The following is a 21,839-nucleotide window of genomic DNA, read 5'->3' on the forward strand; positions in this document are numbered from 1 at the left end:
TAAGATTTGTAGGATAAATAGGAAACCTCAGAGAAAGCTCTAAGCTACAGCAGCCAGACCAGAAAGTTTCACTCCTGCTGCTGGAACAAAGGTGTGCTGGCAACAATCTGAGTTGTTCCCCTTTCCTTACACACCCTGCAGATGCATGGCCACAGAGCCTGTAAAACATGGAGAGGACTTCTCCTGCAATGATACTCCTGTGGCTACACTGGGCTGGAGGAAGGCATAGGAGATATCTCTCCTCTTTCCAGCATGCCTCCAGCCCCTGATAAAAAGCATATTTAGGCTCTGCTATTCCACAGTTACAGCAGAGGCTTACCGACATTTTTCACTCAGGACAAGGGAAAGGAAAACACAAAGTTCTACTATAGGGGAATTAATTATTGCATCTAATATTCAGCAATTAAACTGAAATGGTTATAAAAATATATATTTGACTGGATATAACAAATTCATTCCAATTATGTACCTACTTAACAAGCACAGCAACCCTGATTAGCAAGTCACTTCAAACAAGACATTGCAATACAATTGTAAAATATTTAATCAAGCAATGAAGCAGTGGCTCCACATTGGATCAGTGGTAAACTGCAAACCTCTCATCACAACTCACTGGATTTGAAAGGAGGGGAAGGCAATTGTCTATTTGAAGTCAACTTCATCTTAAAAAAACATAGTTTTATCCTGTGAATTATTTAGCTTGCTCATGAGTTTGTTCTAATTTCTGAATAAAAAATACTGATAAAAGAATGAAATACAGGAGCACATTTATTTAATAATAAAAGGTATGAACAACTTCAAATAATATAAAGAAGAATCCATACTTGTATTTAAAGTCATCCACTTTTACCTCACTGTATTTTACTCACAATTCTTTTTCACAATTTAAGCACTTGAAGAAAGTGGGTTAGACAATCCCTCCTTTTTAAAGGAGGAATCAGGATCCCAGCTTAGGGATATCTCCCTGCCCCTTCTGCGAGCCACAAGGTGTTTACAGGCCCAATATCAGACCCCACCATAGAAACCATGTCACTGGAACCAAAGGCATGGAGCTGAGTCAGGAAAGCTTTGAGTTGTACATCAGGGAAAGGTTCCACAGGGTGGCTGGGCACTGGAACAGACACCCCAGAGAAGTGCTCACAGCAACAGCTTAACAGAGTTCAAGAAGTGTTTGGACAATGCTCTCAGCACATGGTGTGACTTAGGGATGTCCTATGCAGGGCCAGGAGTTGGACTCAATGATCCTGGTGAGGCCCTTCCAACTCAGCATATTCTGTAATTCAATCTTCTCTTCAGTGTGAAGGGAAATACCCTCCCTTCCTGGAGAAAGACTGCCACAAGAAAAGACTGTAGGCTGCTAATCTGATTGCACTAGGTTGAACTTGCCACCCACCCCTTTGTCATTTACTCCACGTCTAGTATTACCACCAAACAGCTCATTCACAATTCTCCCTCTTGCTTAGGAACTCATGGTCCTGAAATTTCAGTCATCCACCACTGGATGGATAGTAGCACTCACAATGAAATCTGCCACATTCTGAGTCCCCCTTCAGAGAGCCAGAGAGCAGTAAATGCAGTTCCCACCACACAGGTCAAACTGGTTCAAAGATGCCTGAGACAGCCAAGAAGGATGATCTGCATTTGCATGTGCTAAACCTGATCTATCTTTAGCCTATGTGGAGCACTGTGGCCAAGTCATAACAGCAGCTCAAAATAAACTGCTGTGACTAATGCATTTTTTCTTCTGGTTCTCTTTAAAATTACTATCAAACTCTAACACCACTTCATTATTTTAATCTTGCTCAATATTGTTTAGAAGAAAATAAAAGTATATGGTGAATGGAAAGAAACAGGATAAATGGAAGTGGAAGAGGTTTGAAAAATTAGTCGTCCTCAAAATAACAGTGTGGAGAATTTAATGAAACACTGACATGGTATGAACTATGGCAAAATACACAACTATATAAGATAACATGGCATATTTCAAAAAGTCTTAACTCTTACATTTTATCTTGTTTCAAACTTATTTTTTTGGCTTTATTTGCATTAAGTGTAAGAATATTTTTACTTTGGGAAATAAGTTTTTCTAAGGCATAAGCATTTCTAAGTAAATCTGTGAATGTTTAAGTTAGAGGACAGGTATACAGAAGCCAAAGCTGTTTGAGATACAACAGCAAACCCCATTAAGGCATCACAAACATCTATATTTGCACAAATGGGTGATAGTGGTAGAGGGAAAAAGAGACTTTGAATTTCTGAGTTTATATTTGGATCTGTCAACCCACAAATAAAACTTACATCTACTGGCACTTTTCTACAACTTAGAAAGGAATTGATAAGGAAAAGTAGCTTTAAAATCTAGTGTTACTTTGGAGTGCCAGCAAGTTTTCCAAAAGTTTGAATTATAGATTGGTAAAACAACTGCCTTTAACCATACAGAGAATATGTATGCTTGGCAGCCTTGGTATTAAAGTTGCTTCAAATGTAGGATCTTCATTTTGTGTTTAAAAATGAATGTGGATTTAATACTTACTGTGTTTTTCTGAGATACCATATCCTGTGGGGGAAAAAAAGGTAATAGAAATGTTTATTTGTTTTTACTGGGAATTATTATTTCCAATAAAAACCACTGCTATACATACATACATACATACATATATATACACTCACACACACAATGCATTCTTCACAGCATAATCCAGATTACCTGCCACAGTAAACTCCCAATAAAGGGACAGAACAACATCAAGAAGAGTCTCAGCAGCTCAGGTTAGGAAAAAATTAACAATTCAGTGAAGAAACCTACTTTTAAAAGTATTCAGAAAATAAAGAAAGTTTTACTTAGCAGTAACTGGAATCTCAGACTGGGCACACCCAGTCACACTCTGAGCGTTTGTGAGACAAAAGCATTCAAAGCTGGAGGGTTTTTCTCCCTGAAAGAGTATCCTTCCCATACCTAAGCCCCTTGGCTACACAGATTGGTACACACCAACACATTCCTTCAACAGCCTAATTCTTCTCACCTCAAAATCTAAGGACAGACACTGAAACAATGAAGCAAATGATAAACTAAAGGACATGTAAAACAGACCTCAGAGACATCTAATTGCTGGTAAGTAATCTTCTCTTCTCTTGGGTGATGGATTTCATGTTTAATGAACACTGCTTAGTCAAACTAAAGAGGTCTCCAGGTAAGCCACGCTACAAATATTAGACATAGACTTGTTTCTAATCAAAGTTTTCAATATACTTGAATTAAATGGGCTCTGACAACCTGAGACGATTCTGCTTGAGCAACTTCATCTCTGACAGCCTGAAATCCACTTGGACAATCACTGCACAGCCCATGCCCATGCACCCATTTCCTCAACAACAGGCAAAAATATCAGGAGGCATTTAAGAGTTTTAGTTCTATAGATAGAACTCTCTTGAAAACAAGATTACGTATTCTTTTATATCCTCAGAACTAGGTTATTTTGAAAGAACACTGGTGAAACTGAAGAGAAAACTCTTGGGGTAATTTCAGGATGGCTCCTAAGATAAATTGTATAAAGTCAGGTTGCCAGAACTTCACAGATCTTCAGCAGAAGTAACAGCAGTAACATCAATACTGCCTTTGTAACACTCAGACTCTGCACCACTTTTAAGAGTGTGCACAGCAACTTAGGTCCAAGTAAAGTAATATAATTCTGAACAGAAGTGAACAAACCCTGAACAAATTACTCATAAACTTCAGAATAAAAGGGTCAAAAAGGTATTAAAACCTAAATGAAATTCCTAATTAGCCTAAACTCCTTAACCAAAATAAAATACTTCATAACAAAAGTGATGGAAGGCTTAGACAGCTGAAATACTACATATCTGGAAATTAATGTCTATCTAGCTAAGCAAGTATCTCCAACAGAGCTTTATCTACTGCAGTTAAATCTTTCTCAATAGGGAGAAATTAAGTCTTCTGAAACCACCCAGCACCTATGATGTGAAATGTGTCCCGAACTGTTCTTTGCTGAAATACCCCATGAACAGTCCCTGCCTACCTTCTGAAGTCTTCCTTAGAAAGGTGCATTAGCATATTTGAATGCTATCCAGCACTGAACTGGGGCTCGATTGCTGAAGAGACACAAATGGCAAGAGGAGCACTGAACCCTGTCTCAGTGTCCAGCTTAAACCATTTGATACACAGGATCTCTCCTAGCTGGTTCCAGGAACTTAAATCAAGTTTTATGATCCCATCTAAGATATGCTATGGGCCAAGGGAGTTATGCAAGCAACTGAGGGATAAGTAAGATATCAGTGCCACTGACAGAGTTCCTAGAAGAAGAAAGGTGAAGCCAGATAATAGTTTTTCTAGCCTGAAGTGACCTAGTGACATTCTGGTGTTCCCCAGTCCCTAAATTTGAGCATTACATTATTAGAAAAAAAGGCTTTGAACTGACAGTACAGACTTGCAAGAATCAGTCTGAACATCCAACCACAGGTGGATGCAATCCTGGAGATCCTTCAACACTCCAGTTACAGAGCAGGGGCTTGAGTATGTGCTATGGCAGGAAGTGCAGAAATTAAACCAATATCCTCACTGGGCAGCAACAAATAGAAAACAACTAGCCTGTGCTTCCCAGACTTGGGCACATCCTTGGGAGAACCAAGTTAATCAGAACATCTGAGTGACAGCATAAAGAAAGATAAAAATGTGTTAATGAAAAATAAAAATGAAGTATTTCAGGTGTATTACCAGCAGTGGATGAAAAGCTGTATGCCTGCCCACCCTGATTAGCTGGAGGAAAGGAGGACATGCCAGTATCCATATGTGTGTATCCATATGGATAATCTCACAGAGCAAAGAGTGTGACAGGCTCCAGCTCCGAGTTCTTGGGACCCCAGACCACATGGAATGTGAATGTGTATGTGGATCACCACATGAAGAAAGGAAGTATGGGTTAGACACACATGAGAGCAAAATCAAAGACCTTGAGAGCAGAGAAGAGGAATGAGAAGCTGTGACAGAACAGAGCTTTTCTGAGGAAAAAGGAGACTTAAAATTCTTACAGAATCAAGAGAGGCTGGAGAACTCCAAAAAGGATTTTTGGACACTAATGATGCAGAAAAAAGCGAAGTAGCAAGGGGCAATAACTCAAAATAAGGAAAAAAACAACAAACCATGAACAATGCTTGTCTCAGTGAAGGTAGCAAGAAAATGGATTATATTAAAAGTAGCAACAGATGATATAGAGGACAAAAGTCTAAATGTGATGTAAAATAAAGAGAGCCTGGACTGAAAAAGGCAGAAAAATCCACAATATATGACTTGCATCCAGAACAGTAATTTCAGGACTTAAGTGTATAGCATGTATTATCCTACTATAAAAATGAACAACAGCCTTATAAAAAGATTTGGTGAGGATGTCTTTTCCTATTTTCAAACAGCAATAAAAAGGAGATTCTAGTAGTCTTAGCTAGTCAGCACATAGGTAATACAAACCTCATCTGACAGAAGTGCTTACATAGGAGCAGGCTGCAATACAGCCCTTGTTCAAGTTATTATTATACAGGCAATAACTTTTTCTTACATGTAGTCTAATTAAAAGAGGGAAAGGAAGGAAAAAATTGGACCTGTACTCTCAATTCCAAGTCTAACTACCTGAAGAAAAATTAGTACCACACTATGAAGCTTTTCTTACAAAAACGTGCATTTATTTATTCTATTATTACTGTTTTTGCTAATAGTTGCTTTTTCTTGGCAGGATTTAATTATACAGCTATCAGGAATTACATTAAATGTAAGTTTCAAAAAAACACAAACATCTGTAGGATCAGGTATAAAGATATTTCTGAAATGAAGCAGATTGTGAAGTGAGAACCTTACTTTGAGAGACTGAGCAGTGTCAGCATCAGTGTCATGGTAAAGAATAACATTATTGGCCATGTCAAAGCTTTCACGCACGCCAAGGTGGTAGAACAGTGATGGTTGCTTGGAAATATCACTCATGTCCACAACTGCAACATCTGAAATGAGAGAAGTGGAAAACAAGAGACAATGCTAAAAAAAATAATAATCTTAAACCCAATTTTAATCTTACACAGGATTTAAAATAAATCCTGAAATTACACACTGAACAGACAAAGGCAACATTTTCAAATAAGGGTCATTTTCTTATGAGAGAAGTAGATTTTATTCTTCATATAAAAGATAAGAGCCACTCATGAAATTATCAGTGTTACATTAACTGGGAGGCTGAGTTTATCACTCCTGCTTAAGGTTTTGAAATCACACCATCAGGAATGCCTTGGGTAAAAAAGCAATTTTGCATTTGCTCCCTGAGGCCTGACAGCATGAATACCCATAGGACAGAAGTTTCAAATATTCAGGATGGAACATCTAAAAATAATAATGTAAATTAGAAAACCAGGGGAAACTGTGAGACCAAGTTTATTTTAAGAGGCTGAGATTTAAAGAATGGGAAATTCCTAAAGAGTAGAAAAAGAAATTACTCTGAAAATTGACTCTAAAGGCTACAGGCAAGATTTTCAAGATGGGGGCAGAGCAATGAGGGAATTCAATCACAAGTAGACAAGCAAGACTTCCACTGCTCTTCTTTAGTGTTCCAGTCAGAAATGAAAGTCAGAAACACAAGTAAGAACATTTACATCTGTGCAAGAAGAGCTGTGCAGAGAGCTAACAAGAAATATCCCATATTATGCAGAACAGCTGAGATACAGACAAAAGATTCTGAGTTCACCATTTTGTTCTCATATAGACCTAAACAGCAATGCAGGAAGAAGGGGTAACTAGAGAAGAGGACACTTAATGCTGAGTTTTTATTTCTTGATCCTTATATCCATATATATTCCTAAGACAATTTTGCTCTGAAGTTTTTTAGAGGTCTGTATCTATATGTCTGTCTGCTTTCACCACTTTGGGATACATAAACTGAAATCCAAAGTATTCATAAGAATAGAGCCTTAGCATTGAAACCACAGGGGTGTCTGAGGTTCAAAACAGATTCCAGAGACTCAGTGCAGCTGGGCAGTAAATTCTGTGTCTCTGGAGGGGTAACAGACAGTGCCTGGTACATACAGGGAAAGACAGAAGGGTGAGCTGCCAGTAAACAAGAAATCTAAAAGCAGGTCTGATGGCTGAGACCCAAATGCAGCAGCCAGTTAACCTTGGTTGCACCAAGGTCACACATCACAAGAATCAATACTCCATACTTAGTAGGCAGTTTCTTGGAAAAACCTGCCATGAATATATGCTCCTGTACAATTCCATCAGCCTATTCTGACACACCACACGGAGGTCAGCCAGTCCCTTGGATTACTATGAGACTCCTGTTAAAACACAAGGAACATTTTGAGTCTAAAGACCTGCTTCAAGACCAAAACATCACTGTTCAGGAGCAAAACCAAACAAACATAAAAAACCCCAAACCCCAAAATATCCCAAACCCCAACACACAAAAAAAATCCAAATGCACCTCCCTCACCCACCAAAGAAACAAAACCCTGGCACAAAACCATGGCATAAGAAAATCCCCTTATTCATATAAAACTCAAATCCTGTATCATCTACAGATGATCTTTCCAGCTCCAATGTTTAGCCAGCTGTCTGCAGCATGAATAAAATTCTAGTATTGCACACTGTAATGTTATGTAAACTGAGAGAGGCCATGTAGGCTTGAAGAAGTAAAACTCAGCTCCACAAACTCAACAGAATCAAGATTACCCCAATATTTCCAAATCCTTTTGGAAAACTAAATATATAAATTATCTATATGTAAAACTAAAAAATAAATTATCTATAGAACAAATTCAAGAGAAACTAACAAGCAGACTGAGAATCAAATACCATCTAGGAAAAAAAAAAATTAGGAGCTTGGATGGTTTTTATTGCTTGCATAAGAGTGTTTCTGGGGAATCAGCATACTGTGAAATCAAAATCATCGCCCTGGCAAGGGAAATCAGATAATGCAGTGTTATAGTGTACAGATATTGCATTTTACAATACAATGTGAGCAATGATTTGTAACAGAGTTCATTGAAACAGGGCTGTACACAGATCATTGCCACATCTGGTCTACAACTCGTCTCCAGTTGATTGCTGCTCCATAGCCATGTAAGTGGAATCAAAAATACATGACATGGACATAAGAACAGAAATAAGCACCTCCACTTAAAAGGATAGTTATTCATCCCTTAGATATTAATTCACACATGATAAAAAGATTTATGAGAACAGGTTTTCCTTGCTTATTCACACCTCACAAACATAGGCGTAAATAAGATAAAATAAAAATAAATCCAAATGAAGAGTAGCAGAGATGAAGATGTATCACAAAAATATGCATGCAAGGTAAGAAAAAGCTCCAGGAAGATAACTGAGTAGATTCAGTTTGAGCATGGGAGTCAAGGAATGACACAGAAGTCAATGACAGCGGACAGAGGCAGAGCACGTGACATGCTCCTGGCTGTGGGCTAAGCAGAGATGAGAAGCTGCAATCCTTTGGAGCTCTCCAAGTGCTCCTTCAGGAGTAACAGCAGCAGCCTTGGAGCACGGAGGAAAAAGAACCACTTGCAAAGAAGCTTTACTAACGTGCTAGTGAAATGCAGCACGAGCACAGAGGGCCCATGAAATTAATGCAAATTTGGGTGGAGAAAGTATGACCCACAGTAAACACTTATAAAAGCAGTGGATGCCTGGGATGCACCCAGTGCATGGGGGGCTGAGAGTGCTCAGTGTCACTTATGGCTAGGTCTAAGCACACTCCCCAGAACTACTGTTCTCAGGGGTACATATCTCCTCTTGGAGTAAGGCAGTTTTGTGAATCATGTAATGAACAAAGCTAGTATGCAACACCAAAAATACTTCTGTTTCAGTTATCTGGCATTTTTCTCATGATTTACACCAAATTTCTTCATTTACACCTCTTTAAAAACAAGACATGGGGCCCTGCACTTCAACCGTGCATTTAGAATGGCTGATAAGAGAGATAAGAATTTCCTAAAACTTCCAGAGACACATTAAAAGAAATAACTTCAACACTAGTATGTGCTTTGCAAATTTTGATTTATGAATAGAAACATAAGTCAATCAGAGTTCATTCTCAACTCCCATTCCCCATAACAAAAGAGCCTGGTCAGCCAAATGTACTTCTGGACTTCCCTTGACTAATTTAGGTTCAACCTCCATTTCAGACAGGGGTGAAGCAAAAGCTAATGGCAATTTTTATCAACTCTTATCACACATGAGAAATGTTATGTGATAATGAAATATTTCACACAGGTCTAAACCACCAATGGAGAGAGTTTCCTACGTTCAGAAGGAAAGAGAGCAGGGGAAGGTACAGCCTCTCTAGAAGGACAGAAGGCTTCCAAATGAAAATCTGTACAATGCATCCACCAGATGCAGTAGAGGCATGGGGATGTGATTAATGTTGCATATGACAATTTCAAATTATTCTGGAATAGAATATTTAAACTTATGGCTTTTCTGCATTAGCAACTCGTGTTCAAAAGAGCATACCCATAAAAATGTGTTCTCCCTCATTTCTTCTTAAGCATTGCATATAATTTCAACTCATTTTATCCTCTAGTAGTTTCCCATGAGACTATTTTCATCCTCAAAGTAGTCAATTCTTGTCATGAACCCAAAAACTGATCTCAATCTATTATGTGATTGCAGTTCATTTGTCTAGGCTTTTGTTTCCACTGTAAAATGATAATGGTATGTGTGTATTTGTAGAGCATTAAGGTAATTCAGAACTATTGCTTATACAGTCTTGATTAGGTCTCTGCATTGTTGCAGCAGATGACACCTAATTCATTTCTTATACTACAGTTTACATATTTTAACATTAGTGTGTCTACCAGAGCAGAGACAAATAACTGTGAAAACTGAAATGAAGATTAGAGATCATTAACTGTGGTAAAATAGGAGACTATGAAACTAATAAATAATTCAACATGGAAAACATTATTAAACAGATTAAGACCAAGGGACTTATTTCTCTATTTGGAAATCCACCTGAAGACATCATACAATTAATGATCTAAATAAATCACAAGTCTTCGCACGACTTTTTTATGATTTATGGAATTGTTAGCAAAAGGACAATTTTGGCATCAGATTTTGGGATCTGTAAGTTAAAAAGTAATAAACAGAAGAAAATTAAGAAATAGCCTGCAATATGCTGATAGTTAAATAGAATCTAGGAGGCCTAAGAGAAGAAAAAGTCTGCACTGCTTTCAACTTCTAATCTAAGACTGACCTCCGTGCAGAGCAAGAACCTTACTCCATTATTTTGGATTCATTATTTTTCAGCATTTGGAACCTTTCTAAACATAACAGATTTCAAATACACCCCTAAACTTAATGTGATAATAGAAATCATATTGGAGGGAAATGCACAACTCAGCCCTTTGCTATTCACTAGCACCCTGCAAATTATGAACCTTTACATTTGTATTGCTTCAGCTGATTGGCGACTTGCATCATAGTCAATAAGTAAAAAAATATGTAATTCCTTGAAAACCAGTCAAGAAAACTGTCAAATTCTTCAGAAGAACAACAACACTCCTAAAGAAAAAGAAATTAAAATCCTTAATTCAGGATATATATTCATTTTGATTTCTGCACAGCTCCTTAAAGAAGACAATACCAAAGTTTTCACAGGGAAATAACTATGGTAAAACTTGGTATATTTGAAAACTAGGAACCCTTTGCAGATTCCACTTCAGCTAAAACATAAGGGACACCACCCCATACTCCCAGAAACTGGGAAGCTCAAGGTAATAAAGCACATTGGTAGCAACTACTAACTGAACTGTTGAGGTGATTTTTCAGCACAGTTTGTTATACCAGCAAAGTGCCAGTGCCCTCCATTAGATCCTAGGCACAAGCCAATATTACTGTAAAAATACTGTCAACATTTGTGATGATATTATGGCTCTCATAATGAATCAAGTTTCATTTATATCTTAGTGCTTTATAATCATGGTATCCTGTAAAAATCTGCTTACTTTTCTCAGAAAAAAATATTGTTCCAATTAAAATACACAGCACCAAATTAAACCCAGATTGCTTCAGAAGCTGAAAGACTCAGGAGACAAAGCTGTTTTTTTTTAATTTAGGAACTTCTGGTATTTCAATTCAACTTTTTCAAGTTTGCAATACTACAGCATGAACTTTGCTAACATCACTGGTTTGCTACAGGGCCAGAATTGGTAATAAAAATAAAAACCAAGGAATCAGTAATGATTTGTCCAGCAATACAGATTTGTATATGTTATAATCACATTAAACAGCATTTTAAAAACAACTTCATATATTTCAGGCTACACTTAGCTTCTTGTAGGTAAAAACCAAGTGCTGCACTTCTGTGCAGCACTAATACTAAAATTAAAATTAACTGCATTAGTTCAGAAATTGCTTAGGAAGCATCTTTAAAAAAAAAAACACACTGTTTTATAAGCTGCAACTTTTGCAAAGGAGTCTGGAGTGGCTGGAGCCCTGACTGCAAATTCCAGCCTGCTGCTACCTCAGGACAGGAAACACAAGCATGCACAGTGCATGTCTGAAACCTTCTGATGCACGGAGGGCACTTCCTTTGACAGGGTGTTTAGTTCACAGGCAAAAGGAAGTGCTTCAAAGGACAGGAAAAATAAGAATTAAATTAGGTATGAATCCTCATACTAGTGTGGGAAAAAAATTTCTTTCTGTTCACATATAGTAAGCACTGAAAAAAAAGTGACATTATCAGGTTTTATTGATGACACCAACCACAAATTGGAGAAAAGAAAACTTAAATACTAGCCAAATAATTTTTAATTCACTGTTTTAAATTTATTGTTATTTTGAGAAGATAACACAGAGAATTCCAGTTCTAGTACATTATCCATATACTATAAAATGAAGCAAAATCTAAATTTAAGTTATATCTTATACTTATATCTTACTTTTCACAGCTTTAATGGATTTGTCAAGTGTTTTGGGAATTCTGAAAACCTGGGCATCAAGTGGCAAAAATTCTAAAAGGTTCTTTTCCATGGTTTGTCTGTTTGCTCAGAAAAATACAAGAAGTGTTGTAAAGTGGTAATTTCAGACTTGTGCTGTTTTTAAAAAATAGAGCAACACCTCTAATTTTTGTTCTCAGACTGAGATTGTCATTTGCATTTTACTTAATTGTGGCATTACATCTGCAACAGGCTTTATGCTATAAAGTGATTTACTATAGACAAAGGCCAGCACACCCCAAAATGTGTCACCACTTCTCACACCAAGCAATATGGAAGGCAACCATGAAGTACCTAACAATTATAAAAGCCAGCAGTCTTAGAACCACAAACACAGAGGGGAAAGCCATACCTCTCTTTTGCATTTCCTCTTTTTTATGTGTCAAATCTTGCCCTGGAAACCAGTTTCACATCCTTCCCTGTGAAACTGCTCTGCTCAGTACATGTGAATGAAGAATGCTGAAGATGAACTACGTATTAAATGAGGAGCAGCAGCATTCTTGACTAAGGAAAGTTTGCTGTTAAATAACTTTCCTGAAAGGACCAGGCAAATCCTGAGCTCTGCTACTGCTGGGAAACAAAAAATCTTTTAATTTTTCAGATGAGCCTTTTCACTGCCCAGAAGCATTACTAACTGTAGCAATTCAAATGATTGCTTTACTCCACTTAACACACAACACATCAACACTGGCAAAGTCCCACCTCCAGAGACAATTCTAGGAACAGCTGTGGTAAGCAAAGTGGGCCAGCTGGGCTTTGTGTGGAAAGCAGACACATCCATGTAAAGGAGGAGGAAGAGGAGGAGGAGGAATAGCTGACAACCGAATGTGTTTCTAACCATAGCATCAGGATGGTGCTAGAAAGTCCTTTCATGTGGCCCAGCAAGGCAGCTCCTCCTTCCTGTGCACATGAAAAGTTTGGAACACTCAAACTCAATCCTCTCAGATCCCAGCACAAAAAGCTGAAATAATGCAGGTTTTAAACTACCAGAATGGTTAAAACTTACCAAGAAAAATTGTAGCACTTACAGTCTGATTACAGTCTGAAAGTGGAGGTAAGAAAGCTGGAACACTATTTTTCTCCTGTACAGATAACAGGAGTGCCTTGTACAGCTTCCAGTGAAAGCCCTGGGAGAACCCCCAGTGGCCTGAAATTGCACAGGAACGAGCGCTCTTCAGACAGCCTTGCTGCAGGTGGTGAAATGTGAAGTGCAAAGAAGCAGAAAACAGAATAATCCAGTCTATCAAAAACAGAGGCACGTCTAGCACATGGACTGAAACTAGTCATGAATTCAACCAGCACAGCATCATGTACACCGAGCCTGACAGCATTTTAATGTAGATAAAGAATACAAAACCTGTGTTTATTTTAAATATTTAGTGGAATCGTAACTAGAGAGAAACTTCTTGTTCTTGAGATCAGTTCTCACCTATAGTCTTTTGTCCTTTTGATTTCAAATTCTAGCTTTGGCAACCTTTGAAAATTTTAGTCTTAGGCTATCTTAGCAATACATGTACATTATACCATTCACTGGCAATTCTTATCCAGCAAAATCAGCCCTCAGATGATACTGTGAAAATCAGACAACCATGCAAAACAACAGAACAGCTAAGACTGAGGGGCCAATGCTCATCTCTGGCTTTTGTAATTGTGTACAAACCCCCCTTTCATACAAACAGCTCCACAATAGGGTTACATTCAGACCTGAACATTGCAGCCAGAAATCACGTTAGTGCTGTGGTGTTACTTTACAGATACTGCATCTTTCATCTGTCCTCTGGTACATGGAACACACACTAAAAATAGAATTAGAACATATTTTTCATGCTTCAGTGGCATTTATTGCAACTCAGGGAAACTAGTATCTTAAAACAACTCATTTTTCTAAAACACAACAAAGTATTTGTGCCATATTTATAATTAATACATATTCCTTAATAGCTAAACGTCTGTTCCAAAAATTACATCACCCAAGAGACTACACTCTAGTTGAGAGGAACAGAACAAATTACAGCAGGTGAGCAACACTGCCAGTTCTAGGAATTGATCTGTAGCCTAAGTTCTCATTTATTTTTATGATTTGAGGTTTTCTTATTCATTAGATACATTATCTAAAGCTTTTCAAATTTTTGCCCTGAAATTGCATTTTAGGAACTATTCTGTCAAATGGAAACAAGGACACTTCCAAAAATGCTTTGACAGCAAAAGCTTTAACATTTTCGATACTTCTTAAATACTATTAAATTCACAGCAAAACTAAGTTTCAAACAGGGCAAGACACTGTATTAAAAGAACAGGGCAATTCTACTGATCTAGAAAAGCAAAAATTGTGCCAATAGAATGCCTATGCTTATTATTTCTTTAACAGATCTTCAGGGAGAATCTTTCAGACTCTGCCAAATCAGAATACAACCAGCACCCACAAGAACTGGCACGGGGAGAAAAGTAATGCAGTTAATGAATGCAGTTAATGTAATACAGAGGCATCCAAGCTCAGAATGTGTTTTTAATGCTTTGCACAAGTATGAAGAAGAAAAATATTGTATGATTGGAAACACCTGATAATAACCTCTCTCAGAAGATAGCATAATTTGTGACTTTTTTGGTCTTTTTTTTTTTACAGTTGGCAGTTTAGGGAAAGAAGGAAACAAAGACCTAATCCTCAAAGAACTCTTCTTTAAATGTTGAATTGCAGAAGTTAGGAAATATATAATTCACTGTAAACAGTACATGCCTAGGCTTAGAAATTGCTTAATATTTTCCATGACAAAGCTTTGCTTTCAGTCCTTTTTAACTTTGCCAGTCTTTGCTTCAGGTTGTTGGGTTTTGTTTCTTCCTTTTTTCTTTTAAGAGATTTAATCCAAACCAACTCAAGTCATTTTGAGACTGCATTGGAAAACTTATTTTCCTGGCAACTGTTAAACACCCTCTCATGCCAAATAAAGCAGTTTTCAAGCACCAAATCAGAAATTTGTCAGATGGGTGAAGCTGTTTGGAAGTAACTCCTCTCAGCCCCATGAAATGCTGTTCGTTCCAAAGCAAAGTTTGGGCAGTGAGCTGCTCAGAGTCACAAGGGAGATGCTTGGTCTCAGGTGAGCCTGTTGTCACTGCCTCCATTGTCAGCACAGAGAGAGCAGAAGCACTTTTCCAGCCCCATTCCCCTCATCTGTCAGAAGCCAACTTCAGGAGATGAACTTCAGCCCAGAAGTGCCAGTTTCTCTCCACTGCCCACGAGGGGAATCCAGGCAACTGCAGACACCCACACTGAAGGTGTTCAGTGCCCCTTCCACAGAGCCTCACAGCTCTGCTTTGAGGATTTTATCAACCACTAAGGCACTCCAGACTAAGAAATAGATAATCTCAGCAGATGCTTCCCTAGATGTGTTCCCATCAGTTAACCAACAAATGGCCAGTGGAGAAGGACTATAAATCTTTCTCATCAGTACTTTACTCACATTCTCTCTACCTGTGAGAGAGGAAGGACTGTCACAATTCAAATCCTCACCTAAGACTTCTAGGGATCTCTCAAACACCTAACTCTTGCTAGAGTTTTCCATAAATTGGGAGCTCATTTGTGAGTCCCAGTTTACAATGTTGTTTGTTTTGGCACTCACTGTTATACAACTGTGGGGATGACTCACATCTTTAAGAGGTGTTTGTGCATGTGCTATCTCAGCCCAGGGTCTTTCCTCTTACTCATATAACCTGTTTAATTACATTGAAGCATTGACTATAACCTCCCCATCTATGGAAGAAGTTTACAAATTAATTAAATTTTCACAAAAATACCTTCAAGCCAAATATAAGCATTACATTTCCCTGCAAGACAAAGTCATTAATATAAAAGCTAGTAATAGACTTAAGCTTCTATTTTTATTTTTTTTCCTTTCATACCATAGCTTGTGAGGTCCCAGGAACAACAAAACCTCAAGTCTGAGGGAGTTAAATCACAGCAGTGTGAGAGGTTGAAGTCAAAAAGATTATGTCCACACTGTCTCTGGAAACTCACAGCACAGACCCCTTTACACAACCTCCCTTCCTTGAGGAAGGATTGTAAAAATTTACCCATTCTGGGACCACAGTCACAGACCTTTATTTACCAACCACAATCAAATCAGGTGGATGCTGCCAAGATCTACACATTGGTAAACAATGCATTATAGAATTTGTGACATGCACAAGAGACTGATATTTATACCATTTCTTGTAAATCTACATTGTTCAAGATCCCAGGTTAGGAACTGAGAGAGATCTCATTGCTTGCATCTTAGCTTTTTCAGTGCTTTTGTGGCTCAGGCAGATGAACCTGCAAGTCCTACCTCCTTCACATGATCCACTAAGTCTCTCTCATTGTCCTCTTCTCTCCTTATCCATCAACCTGCACAGTAGCAGACAGAAGCTCTGTCAGTGTAGCTGATCAGTCCTGTGAGTGGTATCAGCTACCAGCTTCACACTATTGTCCTGGTAAAGTACTTGAAGAAACTGTTAAACTAACAATTGAAAGAAATAACAGCTAAAAACTTAATTTCAGGACAACTCACTTTTCACATATTGTGTAACAAAAGACATTTGCATCTGTAACTTAAAAATCCAGTTCTGTAAATAGTGAAAAAGATTCTAGGTTGAGATGGTACACATCTCTTAGAATCATCCCTACTGAATTATAATCATATTTCATGAATGCCAGAATGAAGTATTTATATTTTAAAATTACTGTTATTTAAACCTCGTAAACATGCTCCCAGCACAAGTAAAATGGGGAAGAAAGACAAAGCAGTTTGCTATTTCAGGTTGACGTCAATCACTTGACCATGTATAGTGTAAAAAGCAAAAACTATTAATCACTACAAGTTTCAGGATAAATAATCCTTCCTTTATATATACTGTGAACTACTCTATCATAGATAGACAGGTAGATGGACAGATAGAGATGCTGGCTACCTAACTACAGTTAAAATAAACTGAAGACTTTTAGCATTCTAATAATTTTTTTTAAACACAGCTGTGCTGTTTTTGGGTGAGATAGAGTAAATTTTCTTTTCTTTTTTTTCATTGCCATTTTAAACCCTATGTTCTGGCCCAAAGGGAGCAAGGGTGCAGATTTTAACAGATACACCTTTACATGGCTGCAACCATGAGTTACATGTCATAAAAACTGCTTATAGCAGGAACCACTGGAGGAGAAGCCTTACAAGAAGCAGTGCAAGTGCAGCAGTGACCCAACCTGAGCTGGCCTTGGTGCCAATAACACAACACAAACAACTTTTGCCTTATGTGAAACTGTCCTCTTCTCAACCCACGAGCTGTTTCACTTTTACTCTTCCAGTTCTCTCTCCAAGCCTGCTGGTGAGGAAGTGACAGTGAGTGGTGTTTAGCTCCTGCTGGGATTACCCCATGAGAACAGCTCAGGGCACACCAGTGACTGTGGGGCTCGTGGGGAACAGAGCAGTTCCCATCAGCCTCACTGGCTGCTGACATAAGCAATGACACCGTGACAGAGGCTGACAACATTGCAGGAATGAAAAGGGCATTATCATGGCTTAAGCAGCTGAATGCTTGCCTGTGGAACTGAATTCCATACCTGCTTCTTCCTACCCCACAGCTGCTAACCTAGTCAGATAAACTGGGATTTCAGAGATGGGGTTTCTTGACCATGCAGTTATTAAGATTCTGAGTTTCAGAAGAAAAAAAAATACCCCACTGAAACAGAAACAGTGATTTTGAAAAACAGAGCCCTCATTTGAAAGGTACTTGCTAACAAACCAAATTCCTTCAGAGAGAAGAAAATTACTAATATTTTACCTAAGCAATTCCCTTCTATCATCCTACTGTACCTTGGTACAACTTAGAACTTGAATAGTCTCTGATTCAGCATCTGCAGTCTTCCACCTGCAGAATAGCTGAGCATCTACAGAACAATCAGTATGCCTGATTCATACCTCAAAAAGACAGGTATTTCATTTTTCATTCACCCTTTATATACAAATGAATAGTAAAGAAGCAGCATTTTAAACTTCCCAAAGAGTACTTGAATAAGCCACATTTGTCTCCTTAGTTTTCTGTTCACAGATGTAGACAAATGAAGATTCCAGAGGTTGCTCATTTCTTGCTTTAAATCAGAACACTGAAAAAAACACTTATCAGTCACAGATGATCTGAAGACACCTGTTCAATAATTTTCCCTGTTTATATACTCTCAGTATATTAGAAATTTTGATATAGATGTCAGACTGACATAATGAGTAACTGTCGTAACTGTCTCACATCACACATACTTTTCACTATGCCGAGTCATTAAGAATAGCACTTTTTCCTAATTTTTTTCACAAGCCAAAGAACCTACTAATTCTCCAGGACATTTTTCTGCCCTATTTAGTATCAGAGAAGAAAAGAAACAGCAGAGTAAATGAAAAGCAGGCAGCTCACACTTGCCTGCTGCACCAGCAGTGTGCCAAGGCTCACACCAAACCATTTCCACAGCAGTGCTCTAGAGTGGAGCCACACAGCCCCAGAGAGCACAGAGAAAAAACACCCCAAGCCTGAACCTAATCTGAACCTTGCCTGCAATTGCGGGGGGGGTGGGTACATGGAATGAGAAAGGTGAACTTTATTTAACTTCTCCTGCACCTCTGCACTTCCTACACTGGATCAACAAAGGCAATCAAAGGGAATGAAGTACAGGGAAAAAAAGTTACATAACTGGATAACCTGGCCTAAGTGAAATTAAAGAGAGGATGAAATTCAACAAGGAACATTGTCCCTTTCTCACCAGCTGCAGTCAAATTTTTAGGCCAAGAAGGTTAAATAAGCTTCAACCTTTTAGACATTTATCCAAACTAAACCATTTGAGAATCACCCATCATTTAATGTTGAATACCTTGGCTGGGGAACATAAAAAACCTGCTAAATCTGCACATCTCCCACAGGTCACACACACTGGCCAACAACATATATAAAAAAAAAAAATTGGAGAAGTAAAATTATGCTGATCTTTATCTTATTATCAAAGAAATATAATAAGAAGAAAAGTAATCAAAATACAAGGAACTAAAATAGAAAAAATATTTCAGTACACTAAAGCTCATAAGTCTGGGTTAAACTAAGACCTTATTCCTTTCTTTATTTAAATATATAGCAAATAAAAAAAGTGAGACTTTCTTAGTCCGAATATCTTATTTTTTCCCAAATATGTTTTTTAAAATCAAATCAAGAGATGTCTCCATCATTAGCAATGGGAATTTTTATGTACTAAACTGAGATATCCCACCTCATAACTATATCACAGATTTCCTCTTTATGTTGATGGACTCCCATACTGTCATTTAGGACTCACATAAAGCACAGTAAGTTATGCACAGAAAAAAAGTTTATTGAGGAAAGGCAATATTATTAAAGTGCAAATGGAGATAAAGTTTACATGAAGCCAGGGCATCATCTGTGAGCCAAGAGACTTGCACTCACATACAGATACTGAGTCCTTGATACAACACTCCGGATGCTGGGCAGATGTGGATTCTCTCTGCTATTTTTATCTTTCCTGTAAACAGTACAAGCTTTACGTGCCAGTCTAAAAGACTGCATGTGCTACTGAAAAAATCCTGATGTACCACTCAATGCTGTAATTTAAAAAATTGGAAGCTTCCATTAAAAAATGAGAGAAATCAATTTCAAGACACTATGTAGAGATCAATAAAATCTAGAATTTTAGTAGAAGCTGGTCTTTCTAGAGTCATAGCCATTATCTACTTAGTCTTTACCTATTCTATAAATACAGCACATATATAATTCTATAAATTCCAGCATGTAGACAGAGAATATAAAGCATAAACACAGACTGTTTGTTATCACAATAGGGGAACCTATTCCCTAAGACCTCTATAGAATCAGAGGAATATTAGTACTTCCAAATGGTGATTTAGACAAAGTTAATCACATGAAATTGTGATTTTGCAACAAACGTCCAAACATGGTCTCCAGCATTTTCCACCTCAAAAACATGGAATGGTTTAGGTTGGAAGGGACCTCAAAGGTCATCTAGTTTCAACCCCTTTAACATGGGCAAAGACACCTTCACTAGTCCAGCTTCCTCAAGGCCCTGTCCAACCTGGCCCTGAACACTTCCAGGGATGGGGCACCCACAGCTTCTCTGGGCAGCCAGTGCCAGAGCCCTGCCACCCTCACAGTAAAGAATTGCTTCCTTATATCAATCTAACCCTGCCCCATTTTAGGTTAAACCATTCCCTCTTGGCCTATCTACAAGCCTGTGTAAAAGGCCCCTCTCCAGCTCTCTTGTAGCCCTCTTTAGGCACTGCAAGGTGCCATAAGGTTTCCCCAGAGCCTTCTCTTCTCCAAGCTAAACAGCCCCAACCCTCTCAGTCTGTCTTCACGGGAGAGGTGCTCCAGCCCTCTGATCACCTTCACAGCCTCCTCTGGGCTCGCTCCTACATTGGGTCCCACAGATCTGCAGGGATTCTCATCAGAATCCCTTCCCTCTCCCTGCTTTGGATGCAGCCCAGGGTGCAGTTGGCTCTCTGAGGTGCTGGCCCATGTCAAGTTTCTCTTCCAACAACATCCCCAGGCTAACCTGTACTTGGTCATGGTAAGAGGATGCAAGAAAGTTTAGATTTAAGATGCTAAATTCTGAATGTTCATCTTTAGAATTGTCCAAAATACCCAAAATTACAGAAATTAACATATTATTCTTCTCTAAATTTGTATTATACCATCACAGAGACACTACTGCAAAACTAGGAATCTGAAGAGGCATTAAAGGGTAAAAAAAAATTTTAAATAGTCAAGCATTCTTTTTTTTACTTGATCACAAGCCAGAAAGTCAAGACAGTTTCTAGTTTTCCCAAAACAATATGAAGACTTACCTAGTTTTGTTACTATAATAAGCAAAAAGCTAAGTTTATCAGTTTCCCAATTTAATTATCATGAAAACAAGAAATCCACCTCAACCATTTTCAGACTTCATTCTGATTTGAATACTTTCTCCAGTTGACAACATCCCATAACTTGTCAGTTATCTTAAGCCCCATAAACAGCAGTAGGAAAAACAAGCACAGTGCCTGGCTTTGAGCTTGGTAATCATGTCCTCTTTTCAAACTGGGTTTAAAAAGACTGAAGCATACCAAACATCCACTGGCAAAGAAAATATCTGAAACACGTATCTAGCTGCAGAGAAGGCAGAGGTGATGCTGATAAAAGCTGACAGTTACTGTGTGAAACAGGATTGTGCACACAGAAGCCCTGCTAAGTAAGGCAGCCCAGAACCAAACAGTAACACAATTGTAAACATTAGCTTTTCTCCTGCAAATTTTTATTATCTGCTAAGATTAGCACAACAGCAATGACTGGTCTAGCACTGTTAGAAAGCAACACACAGACTGAATAAAGCCTTGTACTGTTTTCATTTACCAGTTCCCAACCTCAGTTTCACCTTGTCACTCTCCAATCAAAGGCAAAACTAACAACGAATGTCTCCCTCAACACACAAATTAGCAGAAAGAAATTTCTTTCTTCAGCTTCTGTGAGTGAAAGGCAGCAACAATAGAGTTAATGCAGCTAATCTTCAGCTGAGGGAAATTATTATGGGCAGAGATTTTTCTGCAATAGAAAAAACCTGCAGCTTTTCTCTGACTAAGGCAAAGAGATACTTGATTCAACCCAATTTCTTGTGGCTGATCTAGCTACTAAATAGTTGTAAAAAATTTAAAGGGAAGGAGGCAGAAAGGACAGCAATCAAGTGGCAAATAATTCACTACCCTGAGTTTAAAAAAGTAACTTCCCTGTTATTTTCCCCATAATCAGTTCCATAGAATCTACCACTG

General features: G+C 38.2%; 1 protein-coding gene across 2 annotated transcripts in view; it reads right to left on the reverse strand.

Annotated features, from left to right (window-relative positions):
- Positions 1-21,839, reverse strand: part of MAP3K15 (mitogen-activated protein kinase kinase kinase 15) — an 81,068-nt gene that overhangs the window by 50,330 nt on the left and 8,899 nt on the right. For both annotated transcript variants that reach the window (XM_059494067.1, XM_059494066.1), the window contains exons 2-3: positions 5,864-6,003; positions 2,534-2,557 (exon numbers count right to left, since the gene is read on the reverse strand). In XM_059494067.1, the coding sequence (XP_059350050.1) occupies positions 2,534-2,557; positions 5,864-6,003 (164 nt within the window). The remainder of the gene's footprint in view (positions 1-2,533; positions 2,558-5,863; positions 6,004-21,839) is intronic.

This window comes from Ammospiza nelsoni, chromosome 2 (genome assembly GCF_027579445.1).
Source record: "Ammospiza nelsoni isolate bAmmNel1 chromosome 2, bAmmNel1.pri, whole genome shotgun sequence".
NCBI classification, from domain to species: domain Eukaryota; kingdom Metazoa; phylum Chordata; class Aves; order Passeriformes; family Passerellidae; genus Ammospiza; species Ammospiza nelsoni.